Below are 25,656 nucleotides of genomic sequence, written 5' to 3'. Positions count from 1 at the left end.
CTTACTAGCATGCAGAACAAATGTAGACACAGGCTGTTCATGGAGATCGATACAAGATTCAAACTCTCTTCGATACAGACACATTCCCTGTGTGAGTTCCTGTGTTTAATGTTGATCACATTATATGAAGGTCCACACGATTGCAAATGTGACATTGATTTTATACAACAGTACAACAAACGAAATATTAATATTAAGTGATGTTCATTTAGGCTACAACACATTTGTCAGTATTTTTTACAACAAAATAATAGCTCCAACGAAAGCCACAGCAGGACTGCAGCACAAAGCAGTGTTTGTGTACAAATTTAGGCTACAACACATTTGTCAGTATTTTTTACAACAAAATAATAGCTCCAACGAAAGCCACAGCAAGACTGCAGCACAAAGCAGTGTTTGTGAAAAAATCTGCGGCTTTGAACGAATCAGTAGAGTCAATGATTCAATTATTAATTCATAAATACATCCACTTGCTTCGTTACTGAATGAATGACTCGATGACTTACCACCTATTGGCAGTTTTAATTTAACATTTAAAAGCATCACTTTGTTTTTACCATCATTGCGCATTTCTCAATTGAATTTTAGTCCCTTTAATGAAATATTGTCCCTTACTGAAAAAGGTGTGACTGAAGAGTGGGGGTACGAAGTAAGATGTTAAAAGCCTCATGGGGTACAACTCTAAAAAGATTGAGAACCACTGGAACTGGGTTAAGGAATAGAACAATCAACACCAAAGCACAATACACATACCAAGGGCAGAAAATAGGCCTAATATACAGAGGGCACTTACAAAGTTAGGTTAAAGATACAAACTAAGAGGGATTCAAACAAATCGCATATCAATAACAAGGTTTAATTTACAGACTGTGAGCTGAAGAGTAATATACAGAATCAGATCAAATATGTGTTTTTGAAGGAGAGAAGGGTGGATGTTGGACGGATTTCTTGAGGAAGAGCATTCCACAAACTTGAAGCCACTACACTAAAATACTCCAATGTTACCAGACTATTGAAACCGACAGAAAATGACACAGCCCCACCTCAGATATTTTTCACCAGCCGCAACTGTTTAGTTGACAGCAAGAAAATGTACTTTTACATGCAAAAAAAATATTTTTGTGAAAAAAACATGCTTATCACACCATCATGAGGTCCTCTCCTTCATGGCCAAGGGGAAATGAGATGGGCTTGAAAACATAATGGTCACATGACCACAAATGTGTTCCGTTGACCAGATACAGGGGGTGTCTCACATTATCCGATGTCTAACATTACCGCGTTCTCCCCTAACAGTACAGTCAGAAACGATCACTTACTTAGATCCGCAGTCTTTACTCAAAAAAATCCCTTTGAGGACTGTAGTATGTTAGAACGATTATTTGAAATTCTTGTTTATGATGCTTATTTTTTGTAATTCTATAATAATTACTGCAATTAAATAACAGCGTATCTAAAAAGTAATGAGAGAACAACAAAAAACAAACCTTTCTGAAACGTCGTTTAACAGCCGTTCTTGAACAGTTTCTGCTCAGGCGCGGCTCGAGCCGCGCGGGCGTGCATGCTAGAAATAGTACCGACGCCTATTTTTCATGCGACACGCAAGCGTGTTGGAAGCGTTTCCAGGCAAAATAGAATAGGAAGAGATGTAATATGTTATTTTGTACACGAATACATATTAATAAATTACATTTTGATGGTTGAAAGTCTATGTTTTCAGAATCAGAATCAGAAAGAGCTTTATTGCCAAGTGTGCTAGCACACACAAGGAATTTTTTTTGGTACTGAGGCTTCCAGTGGACATATACAAATAAAACAAGAAACATAATACTAAAAATTATAAGAATAAAAAATATAAAAATAAATATATGAGAATAAAAGTATCACAGTTGGGTTTAGTCAGAATAGTCGACATTTTCAGATTTACAGATTATGAACATATTTACAGTGTTTTGGATATTGTAAATAAATAAATCTACATATAAGTATCACCTGAGTTGTAGGATATTGCACTAAACCGTTGGAGTATTGCACTTAAAGGCATATGCCTTGGGAGGTGTGTTAACTGTTCAGGAGGGAAATGGCCTGTGGGAAGAAACTTTTCCTGTGCCTAGACGTTCTTGTGGCCAGTGATCTGAGTCTCCGTCTTGACGGTAACAGTTCAAAGAGGTGGTGTCCAGGGTGAGTGGAGTCTGTGATGATTTTACCTGCTCTCTTCCTCACTCTGGAAGAGTACAGGTCCTGGAGGTTTGGCAGGGGGCACCAATGATCCTCTCCGCAGTCCGGACTGTCCGTTGTAGTCTCCTGATGTCTGATTTGGTAGCTGAACCAAACCAGACAGTGATGGAAGCGCATTAGACTCAATGACGGCTGAGTAGAACTGAATCAGCAGCTCCTGTGGCAGGTTGAACTTCCTCAGCTGGCGAAGGAAGTACAGTCACTGCTGGGCTTTTTTCACAACGGAGTCAATGTGATTATCCCACTTCAGGTCCTGAGAGATGATAGTGCCCAGGAACCTGAATGACTCCACTGCTTCCACAGTGCTGTTCATGATGGTGAGTGGGGGGAGTGCTGGGCTGTTCCTCCTGAAGTCCACAATCATCTCCACTGTTTTGAGCTAGTTCAGCTCAAGATTGTTATAACGGCACCAGACAGCCAGCTGTTCAACCTCCAGTCTGTAAGAAGACTCGCCACTGTTTTGGATGAGACCGATGACAGTGGTGTCGTCTGCAAATTTCAGGAGCTTGACTGTGGGGTCTTTAGTAGTGCAGTCATTAGTGTAAAGGGAGAAGAGCAGTGGGGAGAGAACGCACCGTTGGGGGGCACCAGTGCTGGTGGTGAGAGTCCTGGATGTGTGTTTCCCCAGTCTCACTCGCTGCTGCCGGTCCGTCAGGAAGCTGGTGATCCACTGACAGATCGAGGATGGTATGGAGAGCTGGGTCAGTTTGGCTGTGAGAAGATCAGGCATGATGGTATTGAAGCCCAAACTGAAGTCCACAAATAAGATCCTTGCATAAGTCCCAGGTCTGTCGAGATATAATGCAGTCCCATGTTGACAGCATCATCCCCAGACCTGTTTGCTCTGTAAGCAAACTGAAAGGGATCCAGCAGGGGTCCAGTGATGTCCTTCAGGTGGGCCAACACCAGTCTTTCAAATGTATTCATGACCACAGACGTGAGAGCGACAGGTCTGTAGTCATGAAGTCCAGTGATTTTGGGTTTTTTGGGGACCGGAATGATAGCGGAGTGCTTGAAGCAGCAGGGAACTTCTCAATGCTCCAATGATCTGTTGAAGATCTGCGTGAAGACCGGGGCCAGTTGGTCAGCGCAGGCTTTTAGACAAGCAGATGAGATGTCGTCTGGGCCTGAGGCTTTCCTAGTCTTCCGTTTCTTGAAGACTCCGCTCACGTCCTGCACACAGACCTTGAGCTCAGGTTGGATGGCAGGAAGGGAGAGGAATGGGAGTGCAGGAGGTGATGGTGAATGTGTGAAGTGCAGGTCTGAACCGGTGTGTGGTGTGAATGAGGGCTTTTCAAACCTGCAATAAAATGAGTTTAAATCATCAGCCAGGTGTTGATTATCCACAGATCGGGGGGATGGTGACTTGTAGTTGGTGATGTTCCTCAGGCCATTCCAGATTGATGATGGGTCGTTGGCTGAAAACTGGTTTTTCAGTTTTTCAGAGTAGCTTCTTTTAGCAACTCTGATCTCCTTTGTCAGTCTGTCTCTGGCCTGGTTATACAAGATTTTATCCCCACTTCTGTAGGGATCCTCTTTGGCATGACGAAGATGTTTGAGTTTCCCAGTAAACCATGGTTTATTATTAGTAAATGATAAGAATGTCCTGGTAGGAATGCATGTATCCTCACAGAAACTTATATATGATGTTACAGTATCTGTAAGCTCATCCAGATCGTTGGTTGCAGCTTCAAAAACAGTCCAATCAGTGCAATCAAAGCAGGCCTGTAGATCCTGCTCTGCTTCATTAGTCCATATTTTTGGAGTCCTTATTACAGGTTTAGCTGATTTCAGTTTCTGTCTGTAGGTCGGTATGAGATGAACCAAACAGTGATCAGATAGCCCCAAAGCTGCCCGTGGGACAGAGTGATACACATTTTTTATTGTGGTGTAACAGTGGTAGAGTATATTACTGTCTCTTGTGGGGCACGTAACTTGCTGTCTGTATTTTGGTAGTTCACGGGAAAGATTTGCTTTGTTAAAATCCCCAAGAATGATTAAAAGACAGTCTGGGTACCTTTGTTCCGTTTCAGCTATTTGTTCAGCCAGCTGTTATAGTGCCGCGCTGGAGGGATGTATACATTCACGAGAATGAAAGAGGAAAACTCCCGAGGCCAGTAGAAGGGTTTACAGTTTATGAAATGTGCCTCTAAATTAGGAGAGCACATCTTCTTCAGTGTTGTTACATCTGAACAACAACTTTCGTTAATGTAGAAACACAATCCACCACCTCTCGTTTTCCCCGTTAGCTCCGCGATGCGATCCGCTCGGAACAGCTGGAAGCCCGGCAGATGTATTGCGTTGTCCGGTATGGCTTCACTCAGCCAGGTTTCAGTGAAGCACAGAGCAGCAGAGTTTAAAAAATCCTTGTTAGTGCGGGTGAGGAGAAGAAGTTCATCCGTTTTGTTAGGAAGGGATCAGAGATTCGCAAGATGAATACTGGGGAGTGCAGTGCGCAGGCCGCCCTCGCGGAGTTTAACCGGCGCGCTTCCCGCGTTTGCGTCTGACCGCGCGTTTGAACAACACCGCTGCCCCTCCGACGAGAATGTCCAGCAAAACGTCCGAATAATCAAAAACTTTAGAAAAAGTTTCTGGTGTGTGTTTCCTAATGTCCACTAGTTCGTCTTTGGTGAAACTGATAGGAAAAGAATGACTAAACGCAGAACAAACGAACAAAAACAACACAATAGCTGGAGAGCCCCACACCGAGGCAGCCATCCGAGGCGCCATCTTGAATAAGACATAAATTCAGACATAAATATAATTTAAAAATAAATAAATGATTATAAATTTTCAAATATTGCACCTGTCAATACAGAACGAAATATTCTGTAGTCTATTTTGCTGTCAATACTGCTGACAGTGTCTTTATCAGTAGGCTTTATATTTATGCTTAACATGAAGTAGGCTATATAGGGCTTCCACAACTCTCTCCCATATGTCGAACAAGGGTGATCCGTGTCAGCAGCGCTGCGTCAGACACGTTTCTGGTGTGCGAAGACACAGAAAACGCAACACAACGGCCACGCAACAGAAACGCCACGCAGCCAGTGTGTCACCGGCCTACCAAAGCACAAACTAGGCTACCGGTTAAGGTACGGGGCGTGACGTTTCCGGAGAACGTGCACTAGACGGTTAGCGAATCACAACACACTGGGCCAGCTAACCAATCTGAGCCCATTGCGTAGTTTTGAGGGACTGGCTTCATAGAACCAGGAAACCATCAGACCGTTTTTACAAGGAGGGGCAGAGCAGTGTAGAATAAAGGTAAAATATATGAAAAATAATGCAATTTTTAAAAAACAAAGCAGCATGAACACATGTTACAGTGCACCCCACAAACACAATCAAGCCTTTGAAAAATGTGTTTTACCACCCCTTTAATGATATGATTACAGATTATAACCTAGATGTGCTGTGTTTGACAGAAACCTGGCTAAAACCAGACCATTACATTACTTTAAATGAGTCCACCCCCCAAATTATTGTTATAAACATGGGCCTCGTTTGAAAGGCAAAGGGAGAGGTGTTGCTGTAATTTATAGTAATATCTTCAGAATTACTGAGAAGACTTGTTTCAAATATAATTATTTTGAAGTATTGGTGCTTAAATGTAACACTATTATCTAATGTAGCTAAATGATGAATCACGTTTGAGATTTGTTCTGGCTACTGTATACAGGCCACCAGGGCACCATACAGACTTTATCAAAGAATTTGCTGATTTTCTATCAGAGTTAGTACTGGCTGCAGATAAAGTCCTAATTGTTGGTGATTTTAATATACATGTAGATAACAAAAAATATGCATTGGGATTGACATTTAAAGACATTCTGAACTCTATTGGAGTAAGACAACACGTGTCAGGACCTACTCATTGTCGTAATCATACTCTAGATCTAATATTATCACATGAATCAATGTTGATGCCATTGAAATTATGCAGCAGAGTTATGACATCTCAGATCATTATCTAGTCTCGTGTATACTTCATTTAGCCAAGGCTGCAAAGCTGACTCTGTGTTACAAATATGTTAGACCTATCACTTCTGCTACTAAAGATTGCTTTATTGAAAATATTCCTGATCACTTTCATCAACTCACCATCCCAGATAGCTTAGAAGAACTCGATATTGCAACAGAAACTTTTGACTCCCTCTTTTCCAGCACCATTAGGATCACAACAGTTGGTCCTTTGCGCTTAAAGAAGCTTAAAGAAAATACCCCAACGTCGTGGTACAACGAGCACACTCAGGCCCTTAAGAGAGCAGCCAGTAAAATGGAGCGCAACTGTTAGAAAACAAAACTAGAGTTTTTTCACATTTCATGAAAAGAGAGCACGATTGCGTACAGAGAGGCCTTAAAAACTGCTAGGTCTGCTTATTATTCAACCCCATTAGAAGAAAATAAACAAAACCCTAGGCATGTATTTGAAACAGTGGCTAAATTAACAAAAAATAAAGCTTCAACCCCAGACGTATCCTATCAGCACAGCAGTAATGACTTCATTAACTTCTTTACTTTTAATTTTCTCCCTGATATTATTAATCTTGTAACTATGCAACTGTCTACTACAGTATCACATCAGGCAGTGCATTGTAGTCTCCGGCTCAGGCTGACGGAGAAGATTTCAGAATTAGAAACACGCATCCAAACTTTAATTGAGGATAGTAAGTGTGCTAGAGCTTTAGATTCTACTTTGGATGCGCCTAGCATAGTGAACTCTTTACATGATTCGGTTCCGGCTGAATTATTGCCGGTGCAGCCAGGCAGATGGGTGACAGTGAGGGATCGCTCTAGTCACGGATCAAAAAAACCACTCTTCCGTTCCGATTAAACCAAATCGATTTGCCCCACTCAGTGAAACACCCACTGAGAATTCTTTTGATTGTGCCCTGGTAATTGGCGATTCTATTACACGGAACGTGAAAATAGGGACACCAGCCAACATAGTCACATGTTTGCCGGGAGCCAGAGCGCCTGACATCAAAGCAAATTTAAAAGTGCTGGCTAATACTAATCGTAAATTCTCTAAGATTGTTATTCACGTCGGCACTAATGATGTTCGACTCCGGCAGTCGGAGATCACCAAAATTAATATTAAAGAGGTGTTTGAACTCGCAAGTACGATGTCAGGCACTGTAATTTGCCCTGGCCCTCTTCCTGTTCGAAGGAGTGATGAGATAGTTAGCAGATTGTCATCACTCAATGGCTGGCTGTCTAAGTGTTGTCCGCAAAATAATATAGAATTCATAGACAATTGGAAAAGTTTTTGGGGCAAACCTGACCTGTTGAAAAGAGATGGTATTCATCCCTCCTGGGATGGTGCTGCTCTTCTCTCTAGTAATTTGGCTCAAAGTCTTAGAGACAAAACATGACAATCTGGGGCTCAGGTCACGAAGCAGACAAACTGGCTAAACCGACCGTCTGCTAGCGGCCTCGCGTCACCAAGGTCAGATAAATCCCATCACATAGAGGCTCTTTCACCTAGATATCATCATATAGAGACTGTGTCTGTTCCCCGAATTTGGAAATCCAAAAAACGTCCAAACCGATCTAAGGTTAAAAATGTAATTGATATTCAACAAATAAAAAATAGATATAATACAGATGAGCAAACGATAAAGCTTGGGTTGCTGAATATTCGATCCCTTACTTCAAAAGCACTCATAGTTAATGATATGATTTCAGATTATAACCTAGATGTGCTGTGTATGACAGAAACCTGGCTAAAACCAGACGATTACATAACTTTAAATGAGTCCACCCCTCATGATTACTGTTATAAACATGAACCTCGCCTGAAAGGCAAAGGGGGAGGTGTTGCTGTAATTTATAGAAATATTTTCAAAACCACTAAAATATCTAGTTTAAAATATATTTCTTTTGAAATGTTGGTGCTTAATGTAAAAATATATAATGTAAACGATAAATCAAGTTTGAGAATTCTGCTGGCAACTGTCTACAGGCCACCAGGGCACCATAAAGATTTTATCAAAGAATTTGCTGACTTTCTATCAGAATTAGTATTGACTGCAGATAAAGTCCTAATTGTTGGTGATTTTAATATACATGTAGATAATGGAAATATGCAATGGGATTGGCATTTAAAGACATTCTTAACTCTATTGGAGTTAGACAACACGTGTCAGGACCTACTCATTGTCGTAATCATACTCTAGATCTAATATTATCACATGGAATCAATGTTGATCCTGTTGAAATTCTGCAGCACAGCGACGACATCTCAGATCATTATCTAGTCTCATGTAAATTACATTTAGCCAAGGCTGCAAAGCCAACTCCGTGTTACAAGTATGTTAGACATCACTTCTGCCACTAAAGATTGCTTTATCAATAATCTTCCTAATCAGTTTCATCGTCTCAGCATCCCAGATAGCTTAGAAGAACTTGATATTGCAACAGAAACTTTTAACTCTCTCCTTTCTAGCACTTTAGATACAGTTGCTCCGTTGCGCTTAAAGAAGATTAAAGAAAATAGTCCAACACCGTAGTAGAACGAGCACACCCGGGCCCTTAAGAGAGCAGCCAGAAAAATGGAGTGCAACTGGAAGAAAACAAAACTAGAGGTATTATGGATTTCATGGAAGGAGAGCTCGGTTGCTTACAGAGAGGCTTTAAAAGCTGCTAGATCTGCTTATTTCAACCCTATTAAAAGAAAATAAACATAATCCAAGGTATTTATTTGAAAAAGTGGCTACACTAACGAAAAAGAAAGCTTCAAGCCCAGAAGTTTCCAAGAAACACAGCAGTAATGACTTTATGAACTTCTTCACTTATAAGATTGATAATATTAGGGACAAAATTATAACTATGCAACCGTCTACTACAGCATCACATCAGGGAGTGCATTATAGTCTCCCCGAGGTAAAATTTGATTCATTTGTTGCCATAGGAGAGGAAGAATTTTGCAAACTCGTTAATTCATCTAAATCGACAACCTGTATGTTAGACCCTATACCGACTAAACTACTGAAAGAGATGCTTCCAGAAGTCATAGATCCTCTTCTTAACATCATTAATTCATCTTTGTCTCTAGGATACGTACCAAAAACCTTTAAGCTGGCTATGATTAAACCGCTTGTTAAAAAAACGCAACTTGATCCTACAGAATTAGTCAATTACAGGCCGATCTCAAATCTACCTTTTCTGTCAAAGATACTAGAAAAGGCAGTATCCTCACAACTGTGTTCCTTTCTTAAAAGAAATGGTATCTGCGAGGATTTCCAGTCAGGATTTAGACCGCACCATAGCACTGAGACAGCTCTCATTAGAGTCACAAATGATTTGCTCTTATCATCCAATCGTGGTTGTATCTCTCTATTTGTGTTACTTGATCTTAGTGCTGCATTTGACACCATTGACCACAACATTCTCTTAAATAGACTAGAAAACTATGTTGGCATTAGTGGAATTGCATTAGCATGGTTTAAATCATATTTATCTGACAGCTATCAGTTTGTAGCAGTAAATGAAGAGATGTCTTATCGATCACAAGTTCAGTATGGCGTACCACAAGACTCAGTACTAGGACCACTGCTGTTCACTCTGTACATGCTACCTTTAGGAGATATCATTAGGAAACATGGAATTAGCTTTCACTGTTATGCTGATGATACTCAGCTCTATATTTCTTCCAAACCTAACGAAACTCACCAATTCACAAAATTATCGGAATGCATAGTTGATATCAAAAATTGGATGACTAGTAATTTCCTATTACTAAATTCTGAAAAAACAGAGATTCTAATTATTGGACAAAAAACTTCCACACGTAATAACCTAGAATACCGTCTAACACTTGATGGCTGCTCTGTTAAGTCTTCGTCGTCAGTTAGGAACCTGGGTGTGCTCTTTGATACCAATCTTTCATTTAAAAGTCACGTGTCTAGTGTCTGTAAAACCGCATTTTTCCATCTTAAAAATATATCTAAATTACGTCATATGCTCTCATTGACAAATGCGGAACAACTATTTCATGCGTTCATGACATCAAGGCTAGATTATTGTAATGCTCTACTGGGTGGTTGCCCTGCACGCTTAATAAACAAACTACAGCTAGTTCAAAACGCAGCCGCAAGAGTTCTTACCAGAACCAGGAAGTACAACCATATTAGCCCGGTTCTGTCAACACTGCATTGGCTCCCTATTAAACATCGTATAAATTTTAAAATATTGCTGATTACTTACAAAGCACTAAATGGTTTAGCTCCCCAGTACTTGAGCAAGCTCTTAACGCATTATAGTCCTTCATGTCTATTGCGATCTCAAAACTCCGGCCAGTTGATAATGACTAGAATATATAAATCGACTGCTGGCGGTAGATCCTTTTCCTATTTAGCACCAAAACTTTGGAACAATCTTCCTAACATTGTCCGGGAAGCAGACACAGTCTGTCAGTTCAAAGCTAGACTAAAAACATCTCTTTGACCTAGCATTCACATAACACTCTATAGACTTCTATAATTCAATATTAGGCTGCTTAGATTAGGTCAGCCGGAACTGGGAACACTTCCCTCAAATCCTGATGTACTCGTTACATCATAAGAAGAATGACATCTACGCTAATTTTAGTGTCTTTGTTTATCCCGAGGTTTTCCCGCAGCCTGCTGGATCCAGGCCGTTTCCAGATCTGACGAAGGACTTTCGCCTGGACCTGATGACAATGCAGTGCTGAAGTGCCAACTAGCCTCTCCCTATGGAGGATCCCTATACCACTCTACAGATAAAGCGTTGTGGAATTTTTCGGTTCGCATACCTACCCAAAGTGATAAGATCAAATAAAAATTCTGCATCAAAATTTATAGACAAGTAGTTTGTTTAGGCATGGTTTGTAAGGAATTACAAACCTGCGCACATATATTCAAACGCACATAACTATAGAATCAATCCTTAATGCGCATGTGAACGCCATCAGCGTCTATCACAGGTTCACGTTTAAAGTCTGTTTAGAGAGAACGGTGTCGTCTTAGCAGCTCCTAATTTAATAACAAATGATCATTTAGACGGAAGTGAATCAAACAAAACTAACTTTAGCTGGAAAAAACATTTTTCAAGAGCCACTATAAAACCAAACCAATCTCTGTTACCTTAAATTATATGTTTATCTCTGTAAAGCTGCTTTGAAACAATCTACATTGTTAAAAGCGCTATATAAATGAGGATGACTTGACTTGTAAAAGAAAAAACAGCTTTACAATACCAAAATAAATGCATGAATGTTCCTAATTCAGATCCACATTTTCTACACATAGGCGAATTTGTATCATTAAATTTATTAAGCTTCACTGGGGTTATATAGTATTTATACAGAAATGTATAATTCTTTTCTTTAACTTTAATGTTCACACTCAAGGGTAAGGTCAAATTGATACACAGAGTTAACCATTCTTTTTCACTGAACTTCCTTTTAAGCTCGAATTCCCAATTTGTTCTCAAAAAAGAAAAAGAATTCTGGGAGCTTTCTAACAGAATTTTATACAAATTAGATATCTTTCTTTTTCTATAAAAAGAAAAAGAAATATAACATGGTAACATTAAAAGCATAAATAAACTTAGGGAGTATACTCATTTTAATAACATTAATTTTCCAAATAAGAGATAGTGGGAGAGCAGACCAGGTCTGAAGTTTCTTTTGACAATTCTCCAGTATAGGGTTAAAATTGTCCTTATATAGTTTATCCAAAACGGGTGTCACTTGTATTCGAAGATATTTAAAACCATATACAGACCAGGAAATGGGGCATTCTTTCTTAAAAATTTCTTCATTTAAAATATTAAGAGGACAAGAAATGGATTTTTCTAAGTTAACCGTATACCCTGAGATCGAAGAAAATGTTTGAATATCTGAAAGAATATGGCGCAAGGTTAATATAGGTTCAGTGACAAATAATAAACTATAGTCCGCATTAAGTGAAATTTTATGATAATGCGTTCCTGTGGTCACTCCCTTTATCATAGGATTATTTCTAATCAACTCAGCAAATGGTTCTAAAGCAATAACAAATAGTAATGGAGAGAGAGGACAACCTTGTCTGGTACCTCTTCCTAAGTACATTAGGGGAGATTCCACATTATTAGTGCAAACAGTTGCATTTGGAGTATTATATATTGCTTGAATCCATTGAATGAAGTTATAACCTAATTTGAATTCATGTAATACTAAAAACAGAAAATCCCATTCTAGACGATCAAACGCCTTCTCGGCATCAAGAGATATTAATAGTGAAGGTGTTTTTTTCTGATTAAAATAATTTTGAACAGCCGTCTAGTATTATCAGATGAATGACGGCCTTTAATGAATCTGGTTTGGTCTAACTTTATTAACTTAGGGAGAATTGCTTCTAATCTCTTTGCTAACAGTTTTGTAATAATTTTATAGTCACAATTAAGCAAACGTATAGGCCTATATGAGGCACAACTCTGAGGGTCTTTACCTTCTTTCAAAATAACAGAAATTCTAGCCGTTTTCATAGACGCAGGAAGAGTATTATGACTAGCGAAGTCATTAACCATTAACATAAAAACCAATTTAAGTTGTGGCCAGAAAGTTTTATAAAATTCTCCAGAAAACCCATCTGGGCCTGGTGATTTATTCGCTGACAATGAATTAATTGTAGAGAGCACCTCGTCCTCAGTGATGTTTTTTTTTGATGGTTTGTTGATCTGAGACTGTAATTTCTAATGAATCGTATGTTACATCATTTTCAGTTTTAATGGCCATTATAGTTCTCTTAGCCTGTTCCTTTTTTAAATAATGTGCCAATAGTTTACCTGGTCTGTTCCCAAATTCATGTATTTTTTGTTTCAAATACATACTTTTTTGTTTAATATAATTTGAATGGTCTAAATTAAAATTTGCTCTAGCAAAACTAATTTATTCCAATTTTCTTCAGATTGATCTTTCTTATGTAGCGCTTCTCTAAACAACAGTTCTTCCTTTAGACCATTAGTAATTGATTTTCTTTATTTTTATAAGAAGAGTATGATATAATATGCCCTCTCAGAGTAGCTTTTTCTGCACCCCAAAGTATGGATGGGGCTATCTCAGATGATAAGTATTAAACTCTTCCATCCACTCTCTACCTTTTCTGTCAAATATACTAGAAAAGGCAGAATCCTCACAACTATGTTCCTTTCTAGAAAGAAATGGTATCTGCGAGGATTTCCAGTCAGGATTTAGACCGTATCATAGTACGGAGACAGCTCTCTGAGTCACAAATGATTTGCTCTTATCCAATCGTGGTTGTATCTCTCTATTAGTGTTACTCAATCTTAGTGCTGCATTTGATACTATTGATCACAACATTCTTTTAAATAGACTCGAAAATTACGTTGGCATTAGTGGAATTGCTTTAGCATGGTTTAAATCATACTTATCTGACCGTTATCTGTTTGTATCCATTTTAGAATATTGCTGATTACTTACAAAGCACTAAATGGTTTAGCTCCCCAGTACTTGAGCGGGCTCTTAACGCATTATAGTCCTTCATGTCTATTGGAATATCAAAATTCCGGCCAGTTGATAATACCTAGAATATCAAAATCGACTGCTGGCGGTAGATCCTTTTCCTATTTAGCACCAAAACTCTGGGACAGTCTCCCTAACAGATTAAATCTAGACTAAAAACACATCTCTTTGACTAAGCATACACATAACACATTATAGACTTCTATAATTCAATGTTAGGCTGCATAGATTAGGTCAGCCGGAACCGGGAACACTTCCCATAAATCCTGATGTACTTGTTACATCATAAGAAGGATGGCGTCTACACTAATATTAGTCTCTCTTTTTATCCCGAGGTTTACCGCAGTCCACCGGATCCAGGCCGTATCCAGATCTGATCAAGGACCTGTGACTGGACACAAAGACAACGCAGTCCTGAAGTGTCAACTAGTCTCTCCACTGTGAAGGCCTCCTTCCCTTTACCTCTGTACAGATAAAACGTTGTTGAGATAATTCCGGTTCACATGGCTACGCGGAAGCGATAAAAGAATCTGTATTTTAAATTTTTCAAGGCCTGTACCTTATTGAGCCACCAGGCACTGTTTTGTGCAAATGAGCGGCCGGATCGCATTAAGGGTTTTCTCTAAGAACGGTGTCGTGTTAGCGGCCACTAAGTTAATAACTAATGATCGTTGCGACGGAAGTGAATCAATCAAAACTAACTTTAGCTAGACAATAACTTTATTCTAGAGCTGCTGTAAAGCCAAAGCAATCTCTGTTAATATAATTTCCTGTTATCACTGTAAAGCTGCTTTGAAACAGTCCATATTGTTAAAAGCGCTATATAAATGAAGGTGACTTGAATACACAGGTCCACTATTCAGCTTTAGGAGTTACCTTGCAGGTCATAGAGTGAGTCTGCAGCAGTAGCTTTATCAGAAGGTGCCTGTGTGATGGGTTTGAGGTAGGTTCGGTAGCCCTTCAGTATGGATGCCATAAAGCGCAGGAACACCTCTTGGATCTCCATCTCCAACTCTGTCTTTTTTTTATGCCAGGTGAAATCTGCCTCGATAGGGGTCATCTCCACTGCCAAGCCTTCAAGTGCTTCACGCCGAACTGTATGGAAACAAACGCTCATTTATAATATTGCCAAATCATAATAATGGCTTTTTTTGGGGGGAAAGAATTTTCTGATATTTTCGAAATGCCGCAGAGGGCAACATTTTCAGTGAATAATAAAGCTATAAAAGGTCAAAGGAGATCTTACCAGTGGCAAGCTGCTGGTGCAGGTTTCCTAAAGAGTTGATAAGACTTTTGCAGGGCTTCTTTGGGAGATTCTTCCAGTTACTGTGTTTTTTTTCATCAAACCTAAAACAAACACATTGCAAATATGAAGGAAAAAAAGGCAGAATATAAACATGCCTAAAAAATAAAAAAACACAAATAGAGCAGTAAATTCCCAAATGTTAAATCTTATAGATTGAGGGTGCTCACAAGTATATAGTGTTGGTGTCCAAGTCCACACAGACCACGTCGGGTGGGGGATCGTAGAGGTCAAAGTATCTAGAGTCAACACCCACAATGAAGGGACATGGTGCGTTGAGGACCCCCGCCAGAGACAGAGGGCAAAGAGGGATATACGGACACTGCCACTGGAATGGGAAGATCATCTGGAAGGAGTATGATAATGATGTCCTATTTATTCAATAATATAACAAATAATAACACACACACACATATACATTATATATAGTGAAATATTGTAAAAGTGTAACAGTGGCCCAACTGTTCAGTGAATTTACCAAACACTCACCGCCACAACGGCCTCAGCCACTCCAGTCAGAACAGCTGGTCTCAGAGAGTGCAACAGGATCTTACTTTCCAGCAGGACAAAGTGTAGCAGTGTGGCACAGTTTTCTGGGCCCAGATTCATGAGCAGTGTACCATAGTCTGCTCCACTGATAATGGAGAAGAGGAAGAGACAGAAAATGGGAGTCTACGTAACCAAAAAATCAGATGCTAATTTTACAGAAGTGGTTTTAATTGGTGGAAGAAAGACATTTTAATATACACATACTTTTATCAAGTTTAGATTGTCATTATTCTGAAAGGAGAACATTCAACAGTACTATTAAAAATATATTATTATATATTCATTCACTTCTACTTCACTCCAGAGGGTTTAAAAATAGAAATTCTATTTAGAAGGTATTTTTGTTATATATACATATTTATGTGTTATTTGAGTTGTAATGTTGAATAATAATGTTTTTACTGGACCGTTCACACCAAGGACAATAATAAAACAATAACTATATCAGCGCGTCACCAACCCACAATAAGGTGCTGCAGTTATGTCTCCTGTCGCTTTAAATGCTCAATCTCTTTAAAAGGTGGATTCTGATTTGGCTGTTAAGCAGCTGTAAAAATCATTCTGAAAGTGATTCCATTGATATCGTTCCTATGTGTCATTATCGTTACAGTTGTGATATGGAATTCCATATTTCCATGGAATTAGAATGATTATTAAAAAGTTATCGACCTTAATGTGAACAGGCTTTAACAGTGAACAGTTCTAGGAAGAACTTCTGATTATGTGCTGCCAGTGTAATTTCAGTGTTTGGAGTTTGCTCCATGTAATCAGTCATTTGTGGATAGTTATGCATTGTGTGAAAGCTACCAAGATTACTGGCTATGACTTTGCACTGACAAGGTTAATACGCAATTTTATCACACTAATCTCATGTTAACATGCATAATGTTTCATTCATGAGACTATTTTTAATCTCGATGCAATGCTTGCCCCATAGACTTCCACTGTAACACTTACAGTAGTTATGAATACAAATAATTTGTTAAAGCAATGCTGTCGATAGAATTTAAAGGTGCCTTACAGGAACGTCAGTGGTGGAGCCAGATGGGTGTCCAGTGTGGCACTGAGATCTGATTGGCTACCACCACAAAATTTTATTTGCTACAGATAGTTTGATGCTGATTGACATTTCTTTTCACCTCTTGTTTTGATGCGCGGCGGTGCGATACATTGTTAATGTATATTAACACTGAATATTAAGAGAATATTAACAGTCACAGTGTCAGAAGTTATGGTATAGGAATGATTAGCCAATGTGGACCACACTATCTACCACATTGAAAAACTGATTATGTGAATTATCACCTCTACTTCTAATCAGCAATCATAGGATTCATTCATGACATTCATTACACATGCCACCCCATGTGTACAACTCCAGTTTAGCCACTGAGCACCATCACCTTAATATTAAAAATTATTGTATGATGTAATATGCAACACTCTCAAAACTGTGGGTTTCATGATCCTTTTCACTTACTTAGAACACTCGTTTAAGTGGTCAGAGAAGTTCATGGTAAAAGTCATGTTTTGTTTTGTTTTCCATACAATGTAAGTCAATGGGAACTGAAACTGGTTACCAACATTCTTCAAAATATATTCTGTAATGTTCCACAGAAGAAAAAAAATGGTATACGTTTAGAACAACATGAGGGAGAGTTAATTACAGAATTTGCACTTTTGGGTGGACAATCCTTCTCTGATCTTTAGATAGTAAAACCACCAACACTCCATCTGTCAATCAAGCTAAAAGCAAAATCGTGGAACGGATTAGTGCACTTTTCAAAACACCAAAGGCTGTGCTTTATTTAAATAAGTATTTAGTCAGGTGTGCAATGTGATGTCAAAGCGGGACCCCATAATCTTACAAAATGCTGTGCGAAGCAGCCCATGAAAGTGTCCAAACAAAAATGAATCAATTAAATTCAAGCAAATGCCACTTGTTTCATATGTCATTATCTAAAGCAACAGTATGTCTATTTCTCAATCACACCGAAATCATTTACCTTAATGGTAAAGGTGTACAAACAGGTTGGGACAGGATTAAGGTGTCATGTGCTGACAGCTTGTTGGAAGGAAAAAACAAAACAAATATATGATTACACAAGACTTAAGCAATAATAAAATATATACACACACACACATATATATATATATATATATATATATATATATATATATATATATATACACAAAAAAAAAATATATATATATATATATATATATGTATATATATATATATAGAATGACATTTCTTACCTGGACCAGTATTCTTGGCCTCTGAGGTGAAGGGAAAGAGACATTGTGCATGAAGTGGGATATGTGTCTGAAAAAAACAAAAGTAGTAAATATTAACCCAACTCATATCTCGATATCACAGCCAAACAATTAACAGTTTTGTTAAAAACATGGATAGGTGATTTACTTCTAATACAGATATACTGATATTCTAGCAGCAAAGCTGATCACTTACAACATTAAATTATGTCTTGGTCTAAGTGTCAGTTATAGACAGCAATTGTAACTGTGAACTCTGATGTTCACTTTTCATTCAAATATTTTTTTTTTCCAAAACGTAGTGAGCTGTCTATGTAGGCTGCATTTTAAAAGCGGCATTATTGGCGCTTGGTATGCACTGCATGGTATGGCTCGGTACGGCTCAGTACGGTTCGGCTAAGCTCGCTTCGCTTTTCCACTGCGTGGTACGACTTGGCTCGGCGCGGCACGGCTCGGTTCACTTTAGCTCGGTTGCTTTTCCACTGCAGTTGGTACCGCTTCAAAGTGGGTGTGCGCTTCTTGTACACTGACGACGATTCAGCCTTTTCTTTTTTGGAAGTTTTTTCAGTGGAAAAGCGCCATATGTGGTTCCAAGATAGGTTATGCTGTCTTGGAAGAGAATTGCTTTGGATTCAGACTGTGCAAAATACTGTTATTGTCATTTAAAAAAAATAGAGATAACATTACTGAATATAAAATAGCTGTGTCCCAATTAGGGCTGCACGATTTGGGGAAAATGTCATATTGCGATTATTGAGGTCAATATTGCAATTGCAATATGAGATTGCGATATGATAAACAAATGGTTTCAACTTGCTTGGTTCTCAAAAAATGCACACACAGATTAGTGATAATGCTGAAATGTGCATTTCTCAACTGTAGAAGTGTATTGTGATTGTCAAAACATTTGGTAACTAAACAGAATTTTGTTAAGTTTAGTGACAACATGTTACAATGTTTACATGGTACAATGACTGGTAGGCTACTGTTTTTATTATTGCTTGACACAAATTTCATGATTTCAATTAAAATCTTGTGATTTCAATATTGATTCATTTGGATAAATATTTGGTACAGTAGATACATGTTAATTTTTATCAAGAAAAAAAATCTCACCTAATGCTGTAAGTGTAAACATACAGAGAGCCCTGTCAGCTGGTATTATTATTAAAGGTTAAATATAACAACTTAAATTAAATATAATGTGGTTTTTGCAAGGCTATAATAACAATGTTATAATATTTTAATGATATAAGTACATTTAATATAGTGCACATATTTAGCAAAATACTCCTCTCTATATATAATTTGTCTAGCCAACTAACGTGCTATTAGGCGCCTCTTAGCGCGGTTAAAAAAAACACTGATTAATCGATATTATGTATGAGCATAAACATTTCGGTAAATTGTACTGTATCTTTCAACACACCAATTGTTAATTCGTGTTTATTTACTATTAACTAGTAAAGAGTAAGAGATGTTCGGTTCACGACCACGATCTGTCACATCACATTTACAAACGCCAAAACGCCATTGTTTGAATTTCTTGATAAAATTGACAGAATCTGAGAGCAGAGAATTTGTTTCCTATCAAAAGTAACCTGCTCTCTCTAGTCTATCATTGTCAGTGTCCTCTTTGCTTCGCGATTTTTCTCTGCGTGAGAAAATGGATGTGTTGCGTGAGAGCTTGTGAAAAGTGTCAATTGTTTGAATCTCACGCTGAAAGATTTGGCATCCCTGCTCTCTCTGCTCAGTGTCGGTTATCTTATAGCCAAAATATCGCCATATAACAGGTATAATTTTTTCTTGCCACCAGTTCAGTGTCCATCTGCTTGGCATCCATCTTCACCTGTTCTCCGCGCTGCACACCGGAAAAAGTCACTACGTGACCATATGCGCCACTGCCTCAACTGAAACTGACTGGTCTTTTTATTAGCGGTGTAGAAAATGGCTCTCAGAGAGAATGGGTTGTCATGTCCACACATGCATTTATTTATTTCATCGTAGCATTTTGCGTTATATAAATTGCATAGGCTTGACATCGCGATTGTGATATGATTAATCGTGCAGCACTAGTCCCAATTCAGAGGCTGCATCCTTCGAAGGCTGCATTCAAAAGGCAGAATACATCACAGTGGCGTGTCCTTTGAATGAGGCGTTCTTTGTTTCCCAGGCAATGAATGATACAACAAATGGATCCTTCGTAGCCTAGCCTATCCCAAGATTAGTTGCGCGTCGGTGAGGACAGGGGTTTGAGAGAAAATGCTGAATTACACTTATATAAGTATTGGGTTTCAACTTTCTCGAATATATAACGATACAAATGTAAAAATAAAAACTTTAAAGCTTCAAATGTTGACTCTATACAGGTGAAACTCGAAAAATTTGAATATCGTGCAAAAGTTATAATTTTGATGATTATGGCTTGCAGCTTATGAAAACCTCAAATTCAAAATCTCAGAAAATTTTAATATTACATGAAATCAATAAAAAAAGGATTTTAAATACAGAAATGTCGGCCCTCGGAAAAGTATAATCATGCATATGTATATAGTTATATATAATAAATATATTAGTTTCACCTTTTAATTTGAATTTCTGAAATACACAAACTTTTGCACGATAATCTTACTTCGAGTTACACCTGTATAGTTTATACTCTTTTTTTTTTATGTACAAAAAATTTACCAAGGTGAATATATTTAAACAGATTGTGAACCCTATTTAATTTTTTAGGCAGTTGAATATAACTTTCAAAAAACTTTATTGCCGCTTATCAATGGCAGCTGTCACAGTTGCTAGACGATAAGATCAATCCTCCATAGGCCAGACCGTCGCATTTAACAACGCACAGTTTCGACCTTCGCAGACTTCAAAGGCTAGGCCTTTCCTCCTTCGACAGATGCAGCCTCTAAATTGGGACAAAGTTAAAGTGTACTGTTTAACACAAAAGTCACAAAAGTGAACTACAGTTGAAGTAAGAATCTGTTTGTACTTCTCAATTGGCAGAGGGTTGACTCCATTGGCTGACAGCTTGTAAAGGAACATGAGGAATTTCTTGAAGGACTCAAAGAAAGGCCAGCGGGACAGTAGGCAGATGCACTTGTTGGTGTTGACAGTGCGGTTGGGTATGACCTTTTTTTCCACAGTGGAGACCAGACCCAGCTGGATCTTCTGTTTCTCACTGAGGCCGTCCACAGGATACGGCTCATAGAACTGTATTCCAGCTCCATACACCTGCAGATGAAAAAAAAAGCACAGAAACTTTTTTTAAAACTGCTTTTGTAATTCAAACCCATGTCATCAATTAATCCTGAATAGATTTAGGTAGAATTTAATGTCTTCCAGCAAATTAAGGTGCTGTTTAGGAATGAAATACATGTCACCACAATTAAAAGAATGAAGAAAGCACATTTGAGCATTTTGCACTTCACACATACAGTGGGGCCAAAAAGTATTTAGTCAGCCACTGATTGTGCAAGTTCTCCTACTTAGAATGATAAGAGAGGTCTGTAATTTTCATCATAGGTACACTTCTATGAGACAAAATGAAAAAAAAAAAAATCCAGGAAGTCACACTGTAGGATTTAAAAAAAATGTATTTGTAAAATATGGTGGAAAATAAGTATTTGGTCAATAACAAAAGTTCAACTCAATACTTTGTAACATAACCTTTATTGGCAATGACAGAGGTCAAACGTTTCCTTTAAGTCTTCACCAGGTTTGCACACACTGTAGCTGGTATTTTGGCCCATTCCTCCATGCAGATCTCTTCTAGAGCAGTGATGTTTCGGGGCTGTCGCTGGGCAACACAGACTTTCAACTCCCTCCACAAATTTTCTATGGGGTTGAGGTCTGGAGACTGGCTAGGCCACTCCAGGACCTTGAAATGCTTTTTACGGAGCCACTCCTTCGTTGCCCGGGTGAGTGTTTGGGATCATTGTCATGCTGGAAGACCCAGCCACGTTTCATCTTCAAGGCTCTCACTGATGGAAGGAGGTTTTGGCTTTAAATCTCACGATACATGGCCCCGTTCATTATTCCCTTAACGAGTATCAGTTTTCCTATCCCCTTTGCAGAAAAACAGCCCTAAAGCATGATGTTTCCTCCCCCATGCTTCACAGTAGGTATGGTGTTCTTGGGATGCAACTCTGCATTCTTCTTCCTCACAACACGAAGAGTTGAGTTTTTACAAAAAAGTTCTATTTTGGTTTCATCTGACCACATGATATTCTCCCAATCCTCTTCTGGATCATCCATATGCTCTCTGGCAAACTTCAGACGGGCCTGGACATGTACTGGCTTAAGCAGGGGGACACGCCTGGCACTGCAGGATTTGAGTATCTCTCGGCGTAGTGTGTTACTTATGGTAGCCTTTGTTACTTTGGTCCCAGCTCTCTGCAGGTCATTCATCAGGTCCCGCCGTGTAGTTCTGGGATTTTAGCTCACCGTTCTCATGATCATTTTGACCCCACAGGATGAGATCTTGCGTGGAGCCCCAGATCGAGGGAGATTATCAATGGTCTTGTATGTCTTCCATTTTCTTACAATTGCTCCCACAGTTGATTTTTTCACACCAAGCTGCTTGCCTATTGTAGATTCACTCTTCCCAGCCTAATGCAGGTCTACAATTTTCTTCATGGTGTCCTTCGACAGCTCTTTGGTCTTGGCCATGGTTGAGTTTGGAGTGTGACTGTTTGAGGCTGTGGACAGGTGTCTTTTATACAGATAACGGGTTCAAACAGGTGCCATTAATACAGGTAACATGTGGAGGACAAAAGAGCTTCTTAAAGAAGAAGTTACAGGTCTGTGAGAGCCAGAAATCTTGCTGTCACTAAACATAATTTACAAATACGTTCTTTAAAAATCCTACAATGTGATTTCCTGGATTTTTTTTCTCATTTTGTCTCTCATAGTTGAAGTGTACCTATGATGAAAATTACACACCTCTCTCATCATTCTAAGCAGGAGAACTTGCACAATCAGTGGCTGACTAAACACTTTTTGGCCACACTGTTTAGCTAAAGGATAATAGGATCATACTGACATCAAGACGTTTTACTCTACCTTTTCCCCATTGGAGTTGGTGAGGACAAATGTGGAGAAGATGGGTAAAGGGTAGCGTGTGCTAGGAGCCCAGCACTCAATATTGGCCCCCATAGGCAGGCAAAATAGGGGTACAGACTCAGAGAGGGGAAATGACTCATAGTCCTCCTCAGGATAACGAAAGATCAGACCTTCAAAATGCAGAGTTTTATTAGAAACATTGTGTTTGAATGTGTGCCATGTTTCCTTCAAATTAGGAAGTATCAATAGTATCCTGTCTTATGGTATCAGCATTTGAATTATTATGTTGTAAAAAAAAAGAAAAAAAAATCATCTTAAAAGTGATGAGACAGGAAGTTTTGTTTCTGAGTGATTAACACAATGGCATGTGACAGGAAGTGATGTAACATGGAGATAAAGAAACCAGCTGTTTGCAGACAGAAAGTAAACTATGACAAACTAGAATGTAAGGTCATGACTACCATACTGAAGCATGAAAGCATTCAGCCCCTTAACTAACAGACATAATTTATGAGCACAGTGACGTATTGAATATATGAAGAGTGTGTAATATCTTTAAAGGAGGACTTTCAGACACTGTTTCACAGAGACCTGGAAACATTTTTGTATTAAAACAGAATTGTATTAGCACGACAGACTGCTTTTTACAAATAAAACCACTGCAAATACAGCTTTTCTATAAAATGAAGGCTGCTGTATGCTTAATCAATTGGTTTTGTTGCAGAGTTAGTGCACATTTTCAGGAAATCTGAGAGGAGTGCCGTTTACTGTGAAATAGCTGTAGTGACATTTACAAGTAGGCCAATCTTTTAAAGGGTTAGTTCGCCCATTTAAGACATGAAGTTGTATGGAATCCTTACCAGCACTACAGGGCATACACACTGACCCACTCTGTAGTCACCTCCCTTGTCAGAGTTTTGGCCGCTGGAAGTTTTTCAAGAAAGTACTCCCGGTTAGTTTCTGGGGCCTCAAAACTGTGCGTTTTTACGTGAAAAAATTATTTGCGTTTCAAAGCTTGATTAATTTAACACACAAAAAACACGCCGGTCAAAATTCATACCTCAGTTTTAACCGGCACTATTTTCTTTCCATTTCTATCAATCCGCGCTGCTGTCAACGTCAACAGTGCGCACGTTCCGATCAGCTGTTGATAGCGCGACTCGCTAACATGTCTGACTGCGAAACGTCTGATGATGAAACCAATTTTAGCACAATGTCAGACGGAACAGATGAGGATGAAAGTAATTTTAGCACAACGCCAAAGGGATACCTTTATGAACCGGAGTATACCGATGCCGAACTTCAACAGATGGAGATAGAACGGGAACAGAGAGAGCGAGAGGACAGAGATGAAGTCGTCCAAGTTGATGCTGGGCCCACAGTTGTAGCAAGAGCAATTTGTACCTTTATCCCTATATACTGTTTTTATATTAGACATCTTTTCACGTGTTTTCCACTGGAGTCTAAACATCAGCTTGTTTACCGTACAGTTTAGACATGGGATCATAAAGTTAGTAAATAGAGCTTACCCGTGGTACTGGTACAGCAAAACTCTTTAAAATCAGTTTTTTTCTTTTTCCTCCTTGGTTGGGGATGTAATCGTCTTCGCTGAAGTTAGCACTGCACACACGATAATCCTTGATTCTGGATATTTTAGCTCCCTGCAGAGTAGCCGATGGCAACCAGCCAAAGCTGTCTCGTAGCTATATCCGAAACAGGAAAACGATGGAATCTGAACGATGATCCCGGCACAATCTTGTGGTCACAGCCTGGAAATTTACAAGTTCGCACCATCGTTCATTTTCTACTTTTTACGTCGTTTCGTAATCGATTGTGTAAACACTATGGAACAGCTGATCGGAACGTGCACACTGTTGACGTTGACAACAGCGCGGATTGATAGAAATGGAAAGAAAATAGTGCCGGTTAAAACTGAGGTATGAATTTTGACCGGCGTGTTTTTTGTGTGTTAAATTAATCAACCTTTGAAACGCAAATAATTTTTTCACGTAAAAACGCACAGTTTTGAGGCCTCGGAAACTATCCGGGAGTACTTTCTTGAAAAACTTCCAGCGGCCAAAACTCTGATCAGGGAGGGGACTACAGAGTGGGTCAGTGTGTATGCACTATAGTGCTGGTAAGGATTCCATACAACTTCATGTCTTAAATGGGCGAACTGACCCTTTAAGAGCTTTTTCAGAAAGATTCTGACAGGAAGAATCAAACACCTGAGATTAAAGGAATGAAAAAATAAACAAAATAATGGAGGGAGAGAAGCAGAGATAGAGACTTACCAGCCTTATAAGGGATGGAGTTGGAGGCGGAAACTGACTTCTTGTAGCACAAAAACACACTTGATCCCCACTGAGAATGGAAAAAGAAAAAAACCCCAGAAAGAACAAATTATCTGAATTATATTCATTTAATGTTATGTATATAATACTGTGAGCAAATGTATTACAGTACAAGGACAGTATAATTTGTTTGTACAAAGGCTGAACAGCTAGCAGCACACAAAACTGAAGAAACCAATCAAATTAAAGCTACCATTGCCTTCAGAATAAGTTGCTCTTGGGAGTACGATCCTACATCTTTGAGCCATGTATTGAGGGATCTTGGATCATAAGTTGAGAAGAAAATTATCAGCTCTTTGGAGTGTGAAGTGCTGGACTGCTGTTTATTGCCCAAAGATTTGTAATTTTGCTGACTTATATTATATTTAAACTTATTA

At 38.8% G+C, this 25,656-nt stretch overlaps 2 protein-coding genes across 8 annotated transcripts in view; one reads left to right on the top strand and one right to left on the bottom strand.

The window, feature by feature from the left end:
* LOC143736711 (uncharacterized) overlaps positions 1–25,656 on the top strand; it is a 336,163-nt gene that overhangs the window by 184,442 nt on the left and 126,065 nt on the right. The window lies entirely within an intron of this gene.
* Positions 1–25,656, bottom strand: part of dennd4c (DENN/MADD domain containing 4C) — a 137,521-nt gene that overhangs the window by 53,197 nt on the left and 58,668 nt on the right. For all 7 annotated transcript variants that reach the window (XM_077229646.1, XM_077229648.1, XM_077229650.1 and 4 more), the window contains exons 4-12: positions 25,220–25,289; positions 22,926–23,095; positions 20,854–21,095; positions 17,841–17,907; positions 17,588–17,646; positions 15,522–15,666; positions 15,203–15,378; positions 14,976–15,076; positions 14,606–14,824 (exon numbers count right to left, since the gene is read on the bottom strand). In XM_077229646.1, the coding sequence (XP_077085761.1) occupies positions 14,606–14,824; positions 14,976–15,076; positions 15,203–15,378; positions 15,522–15,666; positions 17,588–17,646; positions 17,841–17,907; positions 20,854–21,095; positions 22,926–23,095; positions 25,220–25,289 (1,249 nt within the window). The remainder of the gene's footprint in view (positions 1–14,605; positions 14,825–14,975; positions 15,077–15,202; positions 15,379–15,521; positions 15,667–17,587; positions 17,647–17,840; positions 17,908–20,853; positions 21,096–22,925; positions 23,096–25,219; positions 25,290–25,656) is intronic.

The sequence above is a fragment of the Siphateles boraxobius genome, unplaced genomic scaffold (assembly GCF_051911475.1).
Source record: "Siphateles boraxobius isolate OS27281-9 unplaced genomic scaffold, OSU_SipBor_1 130, whole genome shotgun sequence".
NCBI lineage: Eukaryota > Metazoa > Chordata > Actinopteri > Cypriniformes > Leuciscidae > Siphateles > Siphateles boraxobius.
The sequence above is the reverse complement of the archived record's forward strand: the minus strand, read 5'-3'. Positions and strand labels throughout refer to the sequence as shown.